Raw genomic sequence first — 12,549 nt, 5'->3', positions numbered from 1 at the left:
TGCTTCTTTCTATTTTCCGCACTTTCTTGCCTGAAGTGTGTGACAACGTACAGCTTTCCTGGAATAGAGCTTTATTTTAAATTAAATATTTCTTTCCTTTGTTTATCTTAGCTCTTTGTTCAGTTAATTACATCATTGCTGTGCTTTTTTTTTATCAGGGAGAAGATGGTGTACAAGGACAAGGAATACTGGGATATCCAGGATTTCAGGTCACCTCTCAATTCATGAGCAGTCCTCCTATTTAATTTTTTAGATTGCCATTTCGTGAGAAGCACTATCTCAAAGTGTTTCCGCAAAGGCTTTGTCACATTAGGTCACTTTAAAAGTTTAGGTTCGTATGGTACCTACACCGACAAGATAGAAGAGATGAATCTTTTTAGTCTCAGGCAGGGAAGACTACAAGGGGACCTAATCCAAGTACTCAGTCCTCAAGGGTACAGACACTGTCAATCCAGGGGACGTCTTCAGTTTCAGCAGTGAAACAGCATTTATATCTGAGAATAGGAGACACTTATTACACAAAGTGGTGAGAAAGTATGAAACAGGCCACTCAGCCATGTCTCCCGACCCCTGGCTTCTTTCAAGAAAAAACCGGAGGAGATCAGTTAGTCACTAACTACCAAATGTACTAAATGGGCTCCTCTCGTTAGTCATTTTTCTTATGTTCTTACAATATCACATCAGTTAACAGTGTAAAACCAGTGAATAACAGTAAAACGCTGTTTTTTTGGGGGGTCAAAACCTAAAAATTAAAGATGTGCACCAAAAGGTTTTGATTTAAAATGGACCATCATAGTATTTAATTTGTTTCTTCTCTAGGGATTTCCGGGATTAAGGGGACCCCCAGGCCTGAAGGTAAAGTTCAGAATTGCAACAATTAGACATGGGCATTGTAACATGGTGTCATGTAGAGAATTAAGGTCCACATTTGTACAGCTTCACACTCTACCGCCTAAACTGCAGTCTTTAGGAGTGAGAGCACAAAACAGGCACTTCACGCTAGTGTGATTATACTTTTGCCAGAACAAGATCAGAAAAGTCTAAGCAAAACAATTCTTTTTAAGTTTATTTTTTTTCATTGGCGGATCCTGCTACACACGACAGCTGTAACAACTGAGCTATTGTGCTGAGCAATGTCATAGCCACTGACATATGGCATGACATAAACAAACGCCGCAAACGCTGACAAATAAATTGAAGTCTTCTTAAAGTTTTTGTGCTTCACCGCTTCTTCAATACTGTGGTTATAAATAGCGCTTCTCAAAACTAAACATCCCAGGCTGATAAGGACTGGAGACACTTTAACTCCAGCACAGTGCAGTTCCAATATCCCCCTACACAGTTTCCTGTTGATGAGTGTTTGAAACACGCCGCTGCACTCGCCCCAAAGAACACAAACAACAGGCCGGCCTGCAGTCTGCAGCCAGGCCCCTGAGTCTGCATCCGCTCCTTCTGTTCCTCACAGGGCGTCAGGGGGTTCCCGGGCCTGAAGGGCGATGAGGGGCTGCCGGGAGACCGAGGAGATGATGTAAGATCTCCGAACTGCGTGCTTGAGCTACAGAGCTGCTGGTCTCTTTGGCAGCCTGGCAGTCGTGCAGCTGCAGGAGAGAAAGAGTGACCACTGCCCGAGGGAGGAAAGGGGTGATAATAGTACACAAAGACTGGCAGCAAAAGTGTGGTCACTCTTTTGAAACAAAAATCATTGGGAGAATGAATTCCCCTAGAATGCATGTGTATTGCAATTCAATACATTGTATCTATTGGTGGTGGTGGAGGGGAGTCCCCATTACCTGTAAAGCGCTTTGAGTGGAGTGTCCAGAAAAGCGCCATATAAGTGTAAGCAATTAATTAATTACTACGTCAGTACAATACTTGCTGTCTTATTAAGATGACTTTACTTCTTATTGACTGTAATTAAAACCTGGCTAAAAAACAATACTTGTCTGACAGAATGCTGTGTAAGGCATTAGGATTTAAGCGCATTTGTTCAGAAAAAAGAAACAGAGTGACTTAAATCAGGCCAAGAGGAGAAAGCGTTTCCCGTAAACAAAGCAGTAGGACGTCTTCCCTCTTTTTCCTGAAGACCAAAGTATCAGTTAGATGATGGGACAATGGTTTCAACTTTTATCGCAGACAAGTGTAAAAGCTAGTGAGGTATTCTGCTGGGCCTTAAATGTGTGAGTCGTGTATTAAAGGTTTTCCATGTGTTGTTGGTGTCTAGAATTTGCTGCCAGGTAAAGAGGGACCCAAAGGACCAAAGGGATATCCAGGCCTTCGGGGGGAATATGTATGTATGCATGCATTTATGCTTTAGCTTTTTCCAGTCAGCTCGCAGTCCATCAAAGGGTTGTGGTCAGCTGGAGCGACATCCCAGCAGACCGTGGGTGCTGGGCAGGAGACACCCTGGACAGGACACCAGTCCACCACAGGGCCCACGCGCACCCAGACACCCTGGACAGGACACCAGTCAACCACAGGGCCCACGTGCACTCAGACACAGGCCAGAGGCCAGTTTACAGATCCCAATTAACACAGACAGTGCCACCTGTGTGAGTTTTTATTTTTTCATTTAAGCAACCGAAAAATAGTTTTCTATTGCTTTTTCTGTTTTTAACACACAGTTGTATACTGTACTGGAATCATCACTGCTGGACTTGGAGGCAGACGTGTTTCCAAAAGTGTTCAAAGCTCAATATGACCACTTTGTCTTCACATTTCACCGATTGTAGACAATTGCAGACGACACATGCTACAAAAGCCAAAGATCTGACACACGTTTCAGTTCTCTCATCCCGCTGGGTGTGGACCACAGCACTGCAGGTTGTTATACAGGCATACTGTAGATCCCATGACACCCTTCTGGGTCAATTCCTCTGTGGCCCTGACCAATCCATCTTCCCCCCTTCGACTGGTGTGGGAATTACTTGATCCACCTCGTGCTCTGCTGGTGCAGAATAGATGCTGTGCTTCTCCAAGATGAGAGCTGAACGCCGGTGGAGGATAATGTGAGTGCCCTCCTGTATGTGAAATGTTTTGGGATCCTTTGGGATTAAAAGCGCTTTACATGTGGAAGGATGTATTGCAGCATTATAATTCAGTGCTATAACTTCTTTTTATTTCTTCTTTTCCCCCCTCTTAAATTAAGAGTTTAGTTTTAAAAGAGCCGAAGCACATATCACGCAGCACTAGTGAGATGTTACTGCTCTGTCCTTCTTCCTTCAGGGCTCTCCTGGACCAGTAGGCTCCCCTGGCTCTGATGTAAGTGACATGAGTAAGTCTTTGGTTATGCACAGGACAGTGTGAGGAAGGGAACATAGATGGGCTGATGGCTATAAAGTCAACAGAGACTGAGTCACAGCGCAAAGTACTGTTAGGTTAGGGAGGTTTATGATTACAGTGCAGAATCCTCCAGACAAGTGTCGGCTTACAAACGAGAGGAGGCCATCCGACTCATTAACCCGTCTTCATTATGTGATTCCATCTCAGCAATGTAAAATACTCAAGTCATTGAAGGGGTTGTTGAAGATTTGTTAACCTGCAATCTAAGGGTGTTCATTTTAAATCATTATTAGCTCAATGGTAAATAGCCTGAAGTTGTAAGACCTTTGTTGCAGAATGTTCTTTCTTCTTTGCAACGCCGACACTTGTTGTGCACTCTCTGTTGTCCGGAGTCAACTGTGTTCCGGACTGTACTGTAAGCATTGTTGTTTACCAAAGATGCGTACCTCTGTGTTTTACAGGAGTGTGAAATACTGGAGGTCATTCGGAAACTCTGCTGTAAGTATCCTGCAGGAAATTCAAAAACAGTGAAGGGACCGGCTTAACCGCTGAGCGTCTAGGCCAAGAACACAAGACAAGTCCGGGCTGGGGCTCTGGACCTGCAACTGGAGGGCTGTGAGCTCAGATCCTGGGTGTGGCTGTTGATCACTTGAAGAGCTGAATGACAGATGAGTGAAAGTGTGGCCTCGACCTTGGGCTTTGGGTCATTGTCCTGTTGAAAGACTAATTTTTGCCCCAGTTTCCGGTCCTTTGTCCTCCCTCTAATTTCCACTTGGAGTCTTGAGTTTAGGCCATAAAGTTCCAGTTTTAACTTGCCCGACCCACAACAGCTTTTCCAGGAGTTCTGAAACGCCCAGTGGCCAGATGGTTTTGACATTATGCCATCCAGGCCAGCTTTGTGGAGTGACTGGGATATTATTGACTCGTGAATATTTTTTCTTATCTCAGCCATTGAACTCTGTAGGTCTTTCAAAGTCGCTGTTGGCCTCCCTAAACAGTTTCCTGCTTGCCCAGCTGGGTGGTGCAATATGCCTTCAACTTCGTACTGATTGACCGTACTGTGCTCAAAGGAATAATCAGTATCTTTGAAAAATTTTATACCCTTATCCAAATCCATGCCTTTCTAAAACTTTATTCATTTTGTCTTAAAACCTCCTTTGTCTTCATGGTTGAATATTTGCTTAAAATTCACTACCTGCCTAAGATGCCTCACAGATGCAGGTGGGGTTATTCTGAAATCATGTGGACCAACATTACTGCACACAGTCAGAGAACATTCAGCTAATTACGTGACCTGTCATAGCAAGTTTGTGCCTGAACTATTTTTAGCTTTGCTGTAACGGTGGGAGTGAATACTTAATTAATCCATTTTTTTTCATTCAAGTTTTTTCTTTGCAGTTTTTGTTGACATTCAACTTCTTTCACTCACACAATCATTCAGTTCTATCATTCATATTTGATTAAAAACATTAATTTAAAACTTGTGTATACACTTTTTGTAATGGGGCATCATTGGAAAGGAGTGAATACTTTTGCAAAGCACTGTATATTTTACCAGAGAGACCTTGTATGAGTGATGTTACTGAAATGTCCTTGGCACTCCATTTGGAGCCTGTGTTAGAAGCTGATTGCACTCCCCTTTCTTGATATTTCAATTCGTGGTAAATTAATTTGCTTTGACATAAATTTCAGAACCTATCTTTTGGCAATGGTTGTGCCAAAAGGAATACAAGTTTAAACTAAGAAATCCAAAGTTCATGACATTTTTTCAACACCAGCCAAATTCTTAAATGTCTATTATTTAGTTTATTTTATTTAGTGTCTATTATTGTTTGTATAATAGCATCTGATTTACGGTGCTGACGAATTCAAATATACAGTCTAAATATTTACATACTGTATAGTTACATTGTATTGGAACTGACCACATGGACTGGAGCAGCTGTCTTTTGGCTGTAATTTAAAAGTCAGCTTTTTCCTTTTCATTTGCTAGTATTGACCAGGATAGTGTAGAAAAACATTAATTAGCAAAACTAATTAATTAATTAGCACAACTAATTTTACCTGTAAACCTCTTAAAGGATGTTACGATACTGTAGCAAAAATAATTAAATTATTTTATTTACTGTATGTAAACATTCATAGCCCCAGGCAACATCCAGATATCCAACAACCTCTGTTAGAAAATATCAGGTTTCAACATTTTAACACAGTTTAAACAGTTCCCCTAGAGAAAAATAATACTAATTAATAATTTCTTACACTGCTATAGCACTTTTCTGGACACTCCACTCAAAGAACATTACAGGTAATGGAGAATCCCACAGCCACCACCAATGTGCAGTCCCACCTGTGTGAATAAAGACACATGTCATTCGTGTTTAATTATCCATGCACAGCCAGACTTCTATCAGTAAACACAGTAAATCCCTGTGAAGTCAGAATAGGGTTCTAAGTGTTATTTTGGTCTTTTCTTTTGCAGCGTGCTGTGGTGAGTGTTTTCTTGTACTTGGAAACTCAAGTGGTAACAGAGTCAGCAGAGCGCCGTGTGGCAACAGTGTGTGCTCTGTGCCTGTCTGCCCCAGAGTGCAGCTGTGGCCCCGTCAAGCTGCTGTTTGTGCTGGACAGCTCAGAGAGTGTGGGGCTGCAGAACTTCACCCTGGAGAAGCAGTTCATCATCCGCGTCATCAACAAGATCACCAAGATCGGGAGCAACAAGGTGGGACCCGTGAGGGCCTGACCACAGCATTTGAGCAAGAACGATGATGCTGCCACAATGGGTTTCAACACTGCTGGGGGGAGTTTCAACAACTGTCTGTGTCTTCAGAATGAGCCTGGGTCGCGTGTGGGAGTCGTGCAGTACAGCCATGAAGGAACGCAGGAGCTGGTGTCCATGGATGACCCCAACATCACAACTCTCTCTCAGCTCAAAAGGTCAGACACGCTATCGGGGTATGGGGCCCTGGAGCTCTTTGTTGTCTCACACATGCAGCAGAGGGTCTGTTCCCTCTTGAGTTCCCATCGTGCAGAAGACAGGAGGCGTCTCTTACATCCAGGGGAAGATAGATCAAACGTTACACTGGGGGGGTGTAACGGGGTGTACCTCACTCGGGGGACGCTCTGACGCATCGTTGTGTTGCAGTGCGGTGAAGAACATGCGCTGGATCGCTGGGGGCACGTACACGGGAGAGGCGCTGGACTTTGCCAGGCAGGCCTTCGGCACATCGCAGCTCTCGAATCAAGTGGCCATCGTCCTGACCGATGGCAGGTCAGACACCCGGGACTCCAAACCGCTGTCTTCCCTGTGCAACATTCCCAACATCCGAGTGAGTATCCACTGCACCCGCAGAAAGGCTGTAGGGGGGGGAGTGAAAATTTAACTTCAGTCACAAACAGACACCAATTACGACAAGAAAATGTGTTGTCCAAAAACCCCGTTGCGTAGTTCTCTCTTGCTGCTTATGAAGTCTTTTATAAATGTCTTTCAAATCACATTGTCCAGCAAGACTTGCTGTATTCCTTTTCCTACCTCCTGTCTGTGACAGAGGCAGAAGAAATAGATCCTCGCTACCTTAGAGTAGGGGTTTTCGACCTGGGGGGCGCCAGATTACGAGACATTTAGGCGCAAACACGCAAGTAAAACGAAAAGGAAAGAAACAGCTGCAGCGAACACGTTGTTTCAGTCGTTCATAGCCATTCATTATTCACCCACTAGAGGGGGGTGTTGCAATCTGGCTCATGTCCCTGGCTAAGCGGGCAACCTGCCGTCTATTCTCCTTGGCGAAGGCTGCCGCAGAATTGAGACTTCGCCTTATACCACCATTACAAACTTAAAGATGGACCGGTGGCTTACTGCTGAAGTTAACAACAGCGGTGAACGTGAAACTGTTAAAGCAAATTAATGAAAGGCGTTGAAATGCATGTATGTATACATGCGTACTGACACCTGAAGAAGGCTCCACGGCCGAAACGTTGTGTTTTATTTCTTCTCTTTTCAGCATGGAATAAACCTGTTACTTGTTCCCATGCATACATAATGTCAATTACATTGCGTGAGTGAGTGTGACGAGGGCGTGCGCATTGTTTTCTCAATGGGTTTGGGGTTGGGGAGGCGCATGTCAAAAAGGTTGAAACCCCCTGCCTTAGAGTACTGTATATTCCTGCTCTGAGCATTCCTGAAGGAGATGACAACCTCCACGTCCTTCCTTGCAGGTGGTGGGCATTGGGATCGGTGACATTTTCCGCAGGTCCCCATACACAACCATGTTGCAGGAGATTACCTGTCAGTCCACTCCCAAGCCGGGGCTGTTTCTGAAGATCACTGACCATGCCCAACTTCTGGAGGAATCCTTCTTTGAGAACGTCACCAGCTACATTTGTGAAGGTACTGGCGTTACAGCCAGATAGACTCTTAACCAGGTCCAGCAGCACCCAGGCTGCTGTGTTGTTTCCAGACCCCTTTCCAGTTTCCAAACATTTTCGCGGACTTCCCTGCGGTATTTATTTCTTTTTTTCCCTCCGTGATATATGTAAATCTCAAGCAATAGCAAAGAATGTATCTGCACTCGGTAAACATTGGTAAAGTTCCCACCTTAAACTATGTGAAATTCTTATTTGTTACCTCGATAAATAAATCGGTGAAGCACAGCAGCACATACGTGAGAGGGTATGCAGAATGAGAATACTGAATGAGATGGACGTTGCTGTTTTGCTCACCTTCAAAACTGGTATTTCAGGCTAAAGTGGTAAAAGGTTTAGCCTTAAATCCGGTACCACGACTTATTCTTCTTTCCGCGGATCACCTGTAGTAACATTCACAGGCCGCCAGGGGGACACGGACCATAATTCGGGAACCCCGGCTGATTATATACAATATAATTAATAAGAACTTCCCTTTGTGTAATTTCATTAGTTTAGATACATGGGAACTACAACTGGAAAATCAAACTGGAACAAATTACACCCTAATTTATTTTCATTACTTTTTCTTTCATTCATGCGTGTACATTCATGTGAAACACTGAGTTTCACAAAAGTGTAAAAAACTCAGTCTACACTTGAAGTCACATGCACGATTTTTTTCCCCCCACAACCAAATTCTTGTCATCAGATCAGAGAGGGGGCATTCCCTAATTCTGTACAGTAATTTCTTCCAGATTACAGTTTTATTCATCCATCCTTCCGTTTTCTAACCTCTTTATCCAAAACAGGGTCGCACGGGAGTTCGAGTCCCTCTCTTTATTCGTTTATTCATTCATTTCAGTCAGCCTTTTCGAATATAAAGGTCAGTTGTTAAACATCAAAGGTATAATAACAGATATATTTGGCAACAATATACTGTAGATAATAGAAGTACTTATTGCATAGTTCAAGTAGGGAGCTGCGTCAGCATGCGTAGGCTGCAAAGGAACAAGTAGAGGTGTCTTCCCTGCTGAAAGGAGAAGAAAAGAAACACAGCGTTTCGGCTGTGGAGCCTTCTTCAGGTTTATCCAAGGCTATTGAAGGCTATTGACACCCGAAGAAGGCTCCACAGCCGAAACGTTGTGTTTCTTTTCTTCTCCTTTCAGCATGGAATTAACCTCTACTTGTACTTATTGCATGCCATGATACAAAAGGTTAAATGCACCGTTTAAAAACATTTTTTTCTACGCTTCTTTCATGCAGAAAGGTCACCGCTGTTGAAAGCTGTATTACTGTAGCATGATCGTGTCTCGCTTGAAATTAAAGCCGCGGGTGTCTGCAGCTCTCTGGAATCGCTCTTTAACAAGCGGTTAAAGTCTGACACCTAGGGGTGAGGGATCATACAGCCTAAAAACTGAATTTAGGGAATACCGGTTTCAAAAGTTGAAACCTAGACGTGCGCAGGTATTTCCTTACGTTTACTTTACAAAATAAACGCATAGCGTGTGAAACGTACTGTATATGCAATTAGGTTTGTTTAATACTGTAACGCAACGGGGGCTCAGGCGGGCGCCCTTGCCGCATTAGGTCGGCCCCTGCACCGTCCGGGGCTCGAACCCGGGACTTCCGCGTCTCTCTGCAGCGACCTAGCCCCGTGCGGACGGTGCAGGGGCCGACCTAATGTGGCAAGGGCGCCCGCCTGAGCCCCGTTGCGTTACAATACTCTGCATTTTACATCATTGCTATAAAACTATAATCCACTTCAGCGAACAAGAGATCTAGTCATCAATGCCGTTTTTTTGTTTGTTTTAAAATTGTTGCAAAACACATTCGTCATCAGTTATCAGACGAACTCCCATCAGATCCCAGTGGTGGTGTGGTTGTTCTAGCGCGAAGGAACCCGAGCTACTGACAGCAGCAACACGATGATTACTTGCATTGGACTGTGAATGGTGTGGGCGTAGCCTTGTCTCTCTGGGTGGTTCTGCTGCAACACCAAACACTAAAATGATTCCGATTCCGTTCACAAAGCCGAATAGAAAGTGTGCGACCCATTTCTGTGCTGAATGTGTTTTTCTTCTTCCACACTGGGGGTACTTTTTGCTTCCAATTTAAATTAAAACATAACGGCTGAAAAACACGGAACGTGTGAGCACAAACATAAGAAGTACGCTTGCTTCCTTTTCCCAAAATACAAAAAACAAAAATGGGACACTGATCTATATTATGCAAAGAGTACAGAGCATTTTTGTGGCTGATTCTCCACGCAAGAGGAAACATGCGATCTAATTTTGGCGCTTCTTAAAGAAAAACGCTCCATTACCTCAACTGTAAGAAAGACATCTGAGAATGATGTAATTATAGTTGCCATAATTCGTGCAGGTGGTATGTATTCTTACTAGCTCTAAATATGCATACCTGAGTTATGGAATCCGTGTCCATTGTACTTTAAAGCTTGGAACAGTCCTCCTGTTTCAGTTATTTCCTTAAATCATGCAGCAAAAATATTTCTGTCAGATTTGCTCGTAATAATTAGACTTTACACGCACTTCCTTAACGATGATGATTGCAGGGTACTGTATGTGCATGAAGTATACCTCTTGGTGAATATTGACTGATTAGTGCTCTTCACTTTGTTTTGCATTTCAGACAGTAAGTGTCCAGACTACACTTGCCCTGGTAAGTCTGCCTGTACAGTGTATTTGTTGTTTTTAGCACGGTGTTACTGAAATGACAGTATGGGGCAGGTACCTTAGGAGCACTGCTGATGCGTGCCGTCAGTTCAGACAGAGGGCTGCCTGGTCGTCTCAGTTACCCACAACACCACATTACATGCCTACTACCCAGAGACATGATTTGGTGACACAACAAGGCTGTAACTTTGCAAAGTTCAAGCACTGTCCTTATGAAAGTCTAATGGGTTTAACAAGTTACAAGCGGATTGTTTTTTTTTTTATTAGAAGGAAAAAATCTATGAAAAAAAAACATTTTTTATTAAAATATTAAGCATGTACCATATTTTGTGCTTCATATCCAGTAACAAATAAAATGCTGTGTTTATGTGTCCAGGGAATGGCTTGACATTGAGTGTAAGCAAACTGGAAAATGCACTGACAGAAATTCCTGATTATTTAAAGCTGGCGAGAAGTGTACTTTTTGTTATCATCTAATTGTCCACGCTTGCCAGTTTTGTTAATGATAACAAACTTCTTTTAAAGTTCTTGCACAAATTCTCAGAACAGTCACGGAATTATTATTCAGAATGTGCGACTGTTCTGACCTCTTTCACATTTTTCAGCTGGGTTTAATGAGCCAACTGACATTGTCTTCATGCTGGACGGCTCTACTAGCGTGGGACAGAAGAACTTCGAGAGAACGAGAGACCTTGCAGAGAAAGCGGTCGTCCGGCTTCTCTCCGCAGACAAGAGGAGACTGCTCAGGCTGTCCGTGATGCAGTACAGCGACTCGGCGCAGCAGAGGGTGGAGATGCCCTTCACCAGCCAGCTGGACGACGCGGCTCTGAGCCGCATTCGAGCCACCAGCTACATCAACCGGGCGACGGACCTGCCGGCCGCGCTGACCTTTCTAAGCAGCACCCTGAAACAAGAGGGCCGCCCCGACGTCCGGAAGAAAGTGGTCATCTTCTCGGACGGGAGGTCCAAGTCCGCCACCGGGTTGAGAATCGCCGAGGCTGCAGCCAGCGCACTGCGTCAGAAACTGGACCTGCTCGCTGTGGCCGTGGGCAGCAGCTTCGACGAGAGAGGCATCTGCCAGCTGGTCACTGGGCAGGTCAATAACTTCGACTACACCGCTGTGGACAGCCGGGTGCTCAGAGTGCCTCACTACACCGACCTTAGCAAACAAGTGCTGCTGCAGAGCCTGCTTCGGAAGCTGTCGAAGGTCTAGGATCTTCAAGACCCCAGAAACGATTCTCAAATCGTACACCAGTCACAGGCGCGGACACCACACGCCTTTACACTAGCAAGGGCAGTAAATCCGCGTGTGAGTGGTACTGTAGTTGTTTGGGTAGTTAGTTCTGACCTTTTCTGTTGTCAGTAATTAAAACCAACAGTGACAAGATTGTGTACAGCTCACAGAAGCCTCAGTGTCAGTGACCACTTTCCAGTTATTCTGCAGGTCAAGACCTGTAATTTCCGACACTAAATTAGCCCAGCTTCATTACAGGCTTAGCTACAGAAGTACATCATAACAGAATCATAACAGGAGAAACAACCGTTGCTTAGCCAAATAGCTATTTTTGAAGAAATTACGCTAACATGGTTTTCTTACCTTAATACACACTTTTTCCTGATGAGATTTGATTTGATTTTGTTTTTTATTTGATTTGATTTTTTTTTATCTTTGGACCCTACATTCTCTTCACATTCAAATCAAATTTTAACATATACTAATTATATCATTTACAGTCTCAGATATCGTAGATTAATGAGTTACTGTTAAATGGAAATTCTTCATACAGAAGGTCTCTGAAACACTTTGTTTCCTAAGTGTTCATAGTCTTTAAAGAAACAAATGAGGGAATAATATTTGACAGGAACTCTTGGCGTACAGTTGATGAACCTGAAAAGTAAAGGCTTTTCCTCAGGGTGGTATTCTTAGCTGTTTTCCTCTGGGAGAGGTGTTTTCTGTGTAAAACCTTGGTGCTGTGTCTGTTTTGTCATATTGTTTTGAACAGTGAAATTTGTACTGCCCAAATCTTGTATTTTTAGTTTCGTTTTTACTTTAGTTCAATCAAAGGGGACGATGGAAAATAACTTGCTTTATTTTTATACACTGTGTCACTACACTTGCATACATTTTGATACTGTTTTTCTTGCTGGTCAATAAAATTGCTCATTTTGAAGGGGA

At 43.6% G+C, this 12,549-nt stretch overlaps 1 protein-coding gene across 1 annotated transcript in view; it reads left to right on the top strand.

The window, feature by feature from the left end:
• LOC102696655 (collagen alpha-1(VI) chain-like) overlaps nt 1-12,549 on the top strand; it is a 32,369-nt gene extending 19,820 nt beyond the window's left edge. The window contains exons 24-36 of the mRNA XM_069195236.1: nt 159-209; nt 820-855; nt 1,466-1,528; nt 2,222-2,287; nt 3,223-3,258; nt 3,741-3,777; nt 5,762-5,770; nt 5,865-5,998; nt 6,107-6,213; nt 6,422-6,605; nt 7,492-7,663; nt 10,330-10,359; nt 10,979-12,549. Coding sequence (XP_069051337.1) covers nt 159-209; nt 820-855; nt 1,466-1,528; nt 2,222-2,287; nt 3,223-3,258; nt 3,741-3,777; nt 5,762-5,770; nt 5,865-5,998; nt 6,107-6,213; nt 6,422-6,605; nt 7,492-7,663; nt 10,330-10,359; nt 10,979-11,586 — 1,533 coding nt within the window. The 3' untranslated portion in view covers nt 11,587-12,549. The remainder of the gene's footprint in view (nt 1-158; nt 210-819; nt 856-1,465; nt 1,529-2,221; nt 2,288-3,222; nt 3,259-3,740; nt 3,778-5,761; nt 5,771-5,864; nt 5,999-6,106; nt 6,214-6,421; nt 6,606-7,491; nt 7,664-10,329; nt 10,360-10,978) is intronic.

The sequence above is a fragment of the Lepisosteus oculatus genome, chromosome 10, assembly GCF_040954835.1.
Source record: "Lepisosteus oculatus isolate fLepOcu1 chromosome 10, fLepOcu1.hap2, whole genome shotgun sequence".
In the NCBI taxonomy this organism is placed as follows: domain Eukaryota; kingdom Metazoa; phylum Chordata; class Actinopteri; order Semionotiformes; family Lepisosteidae; genus Lepisosteus; species Lepisosteus oculatus.
This window is presented reverse-complemented; position numbering and strand designations above follow the sequence as displayed.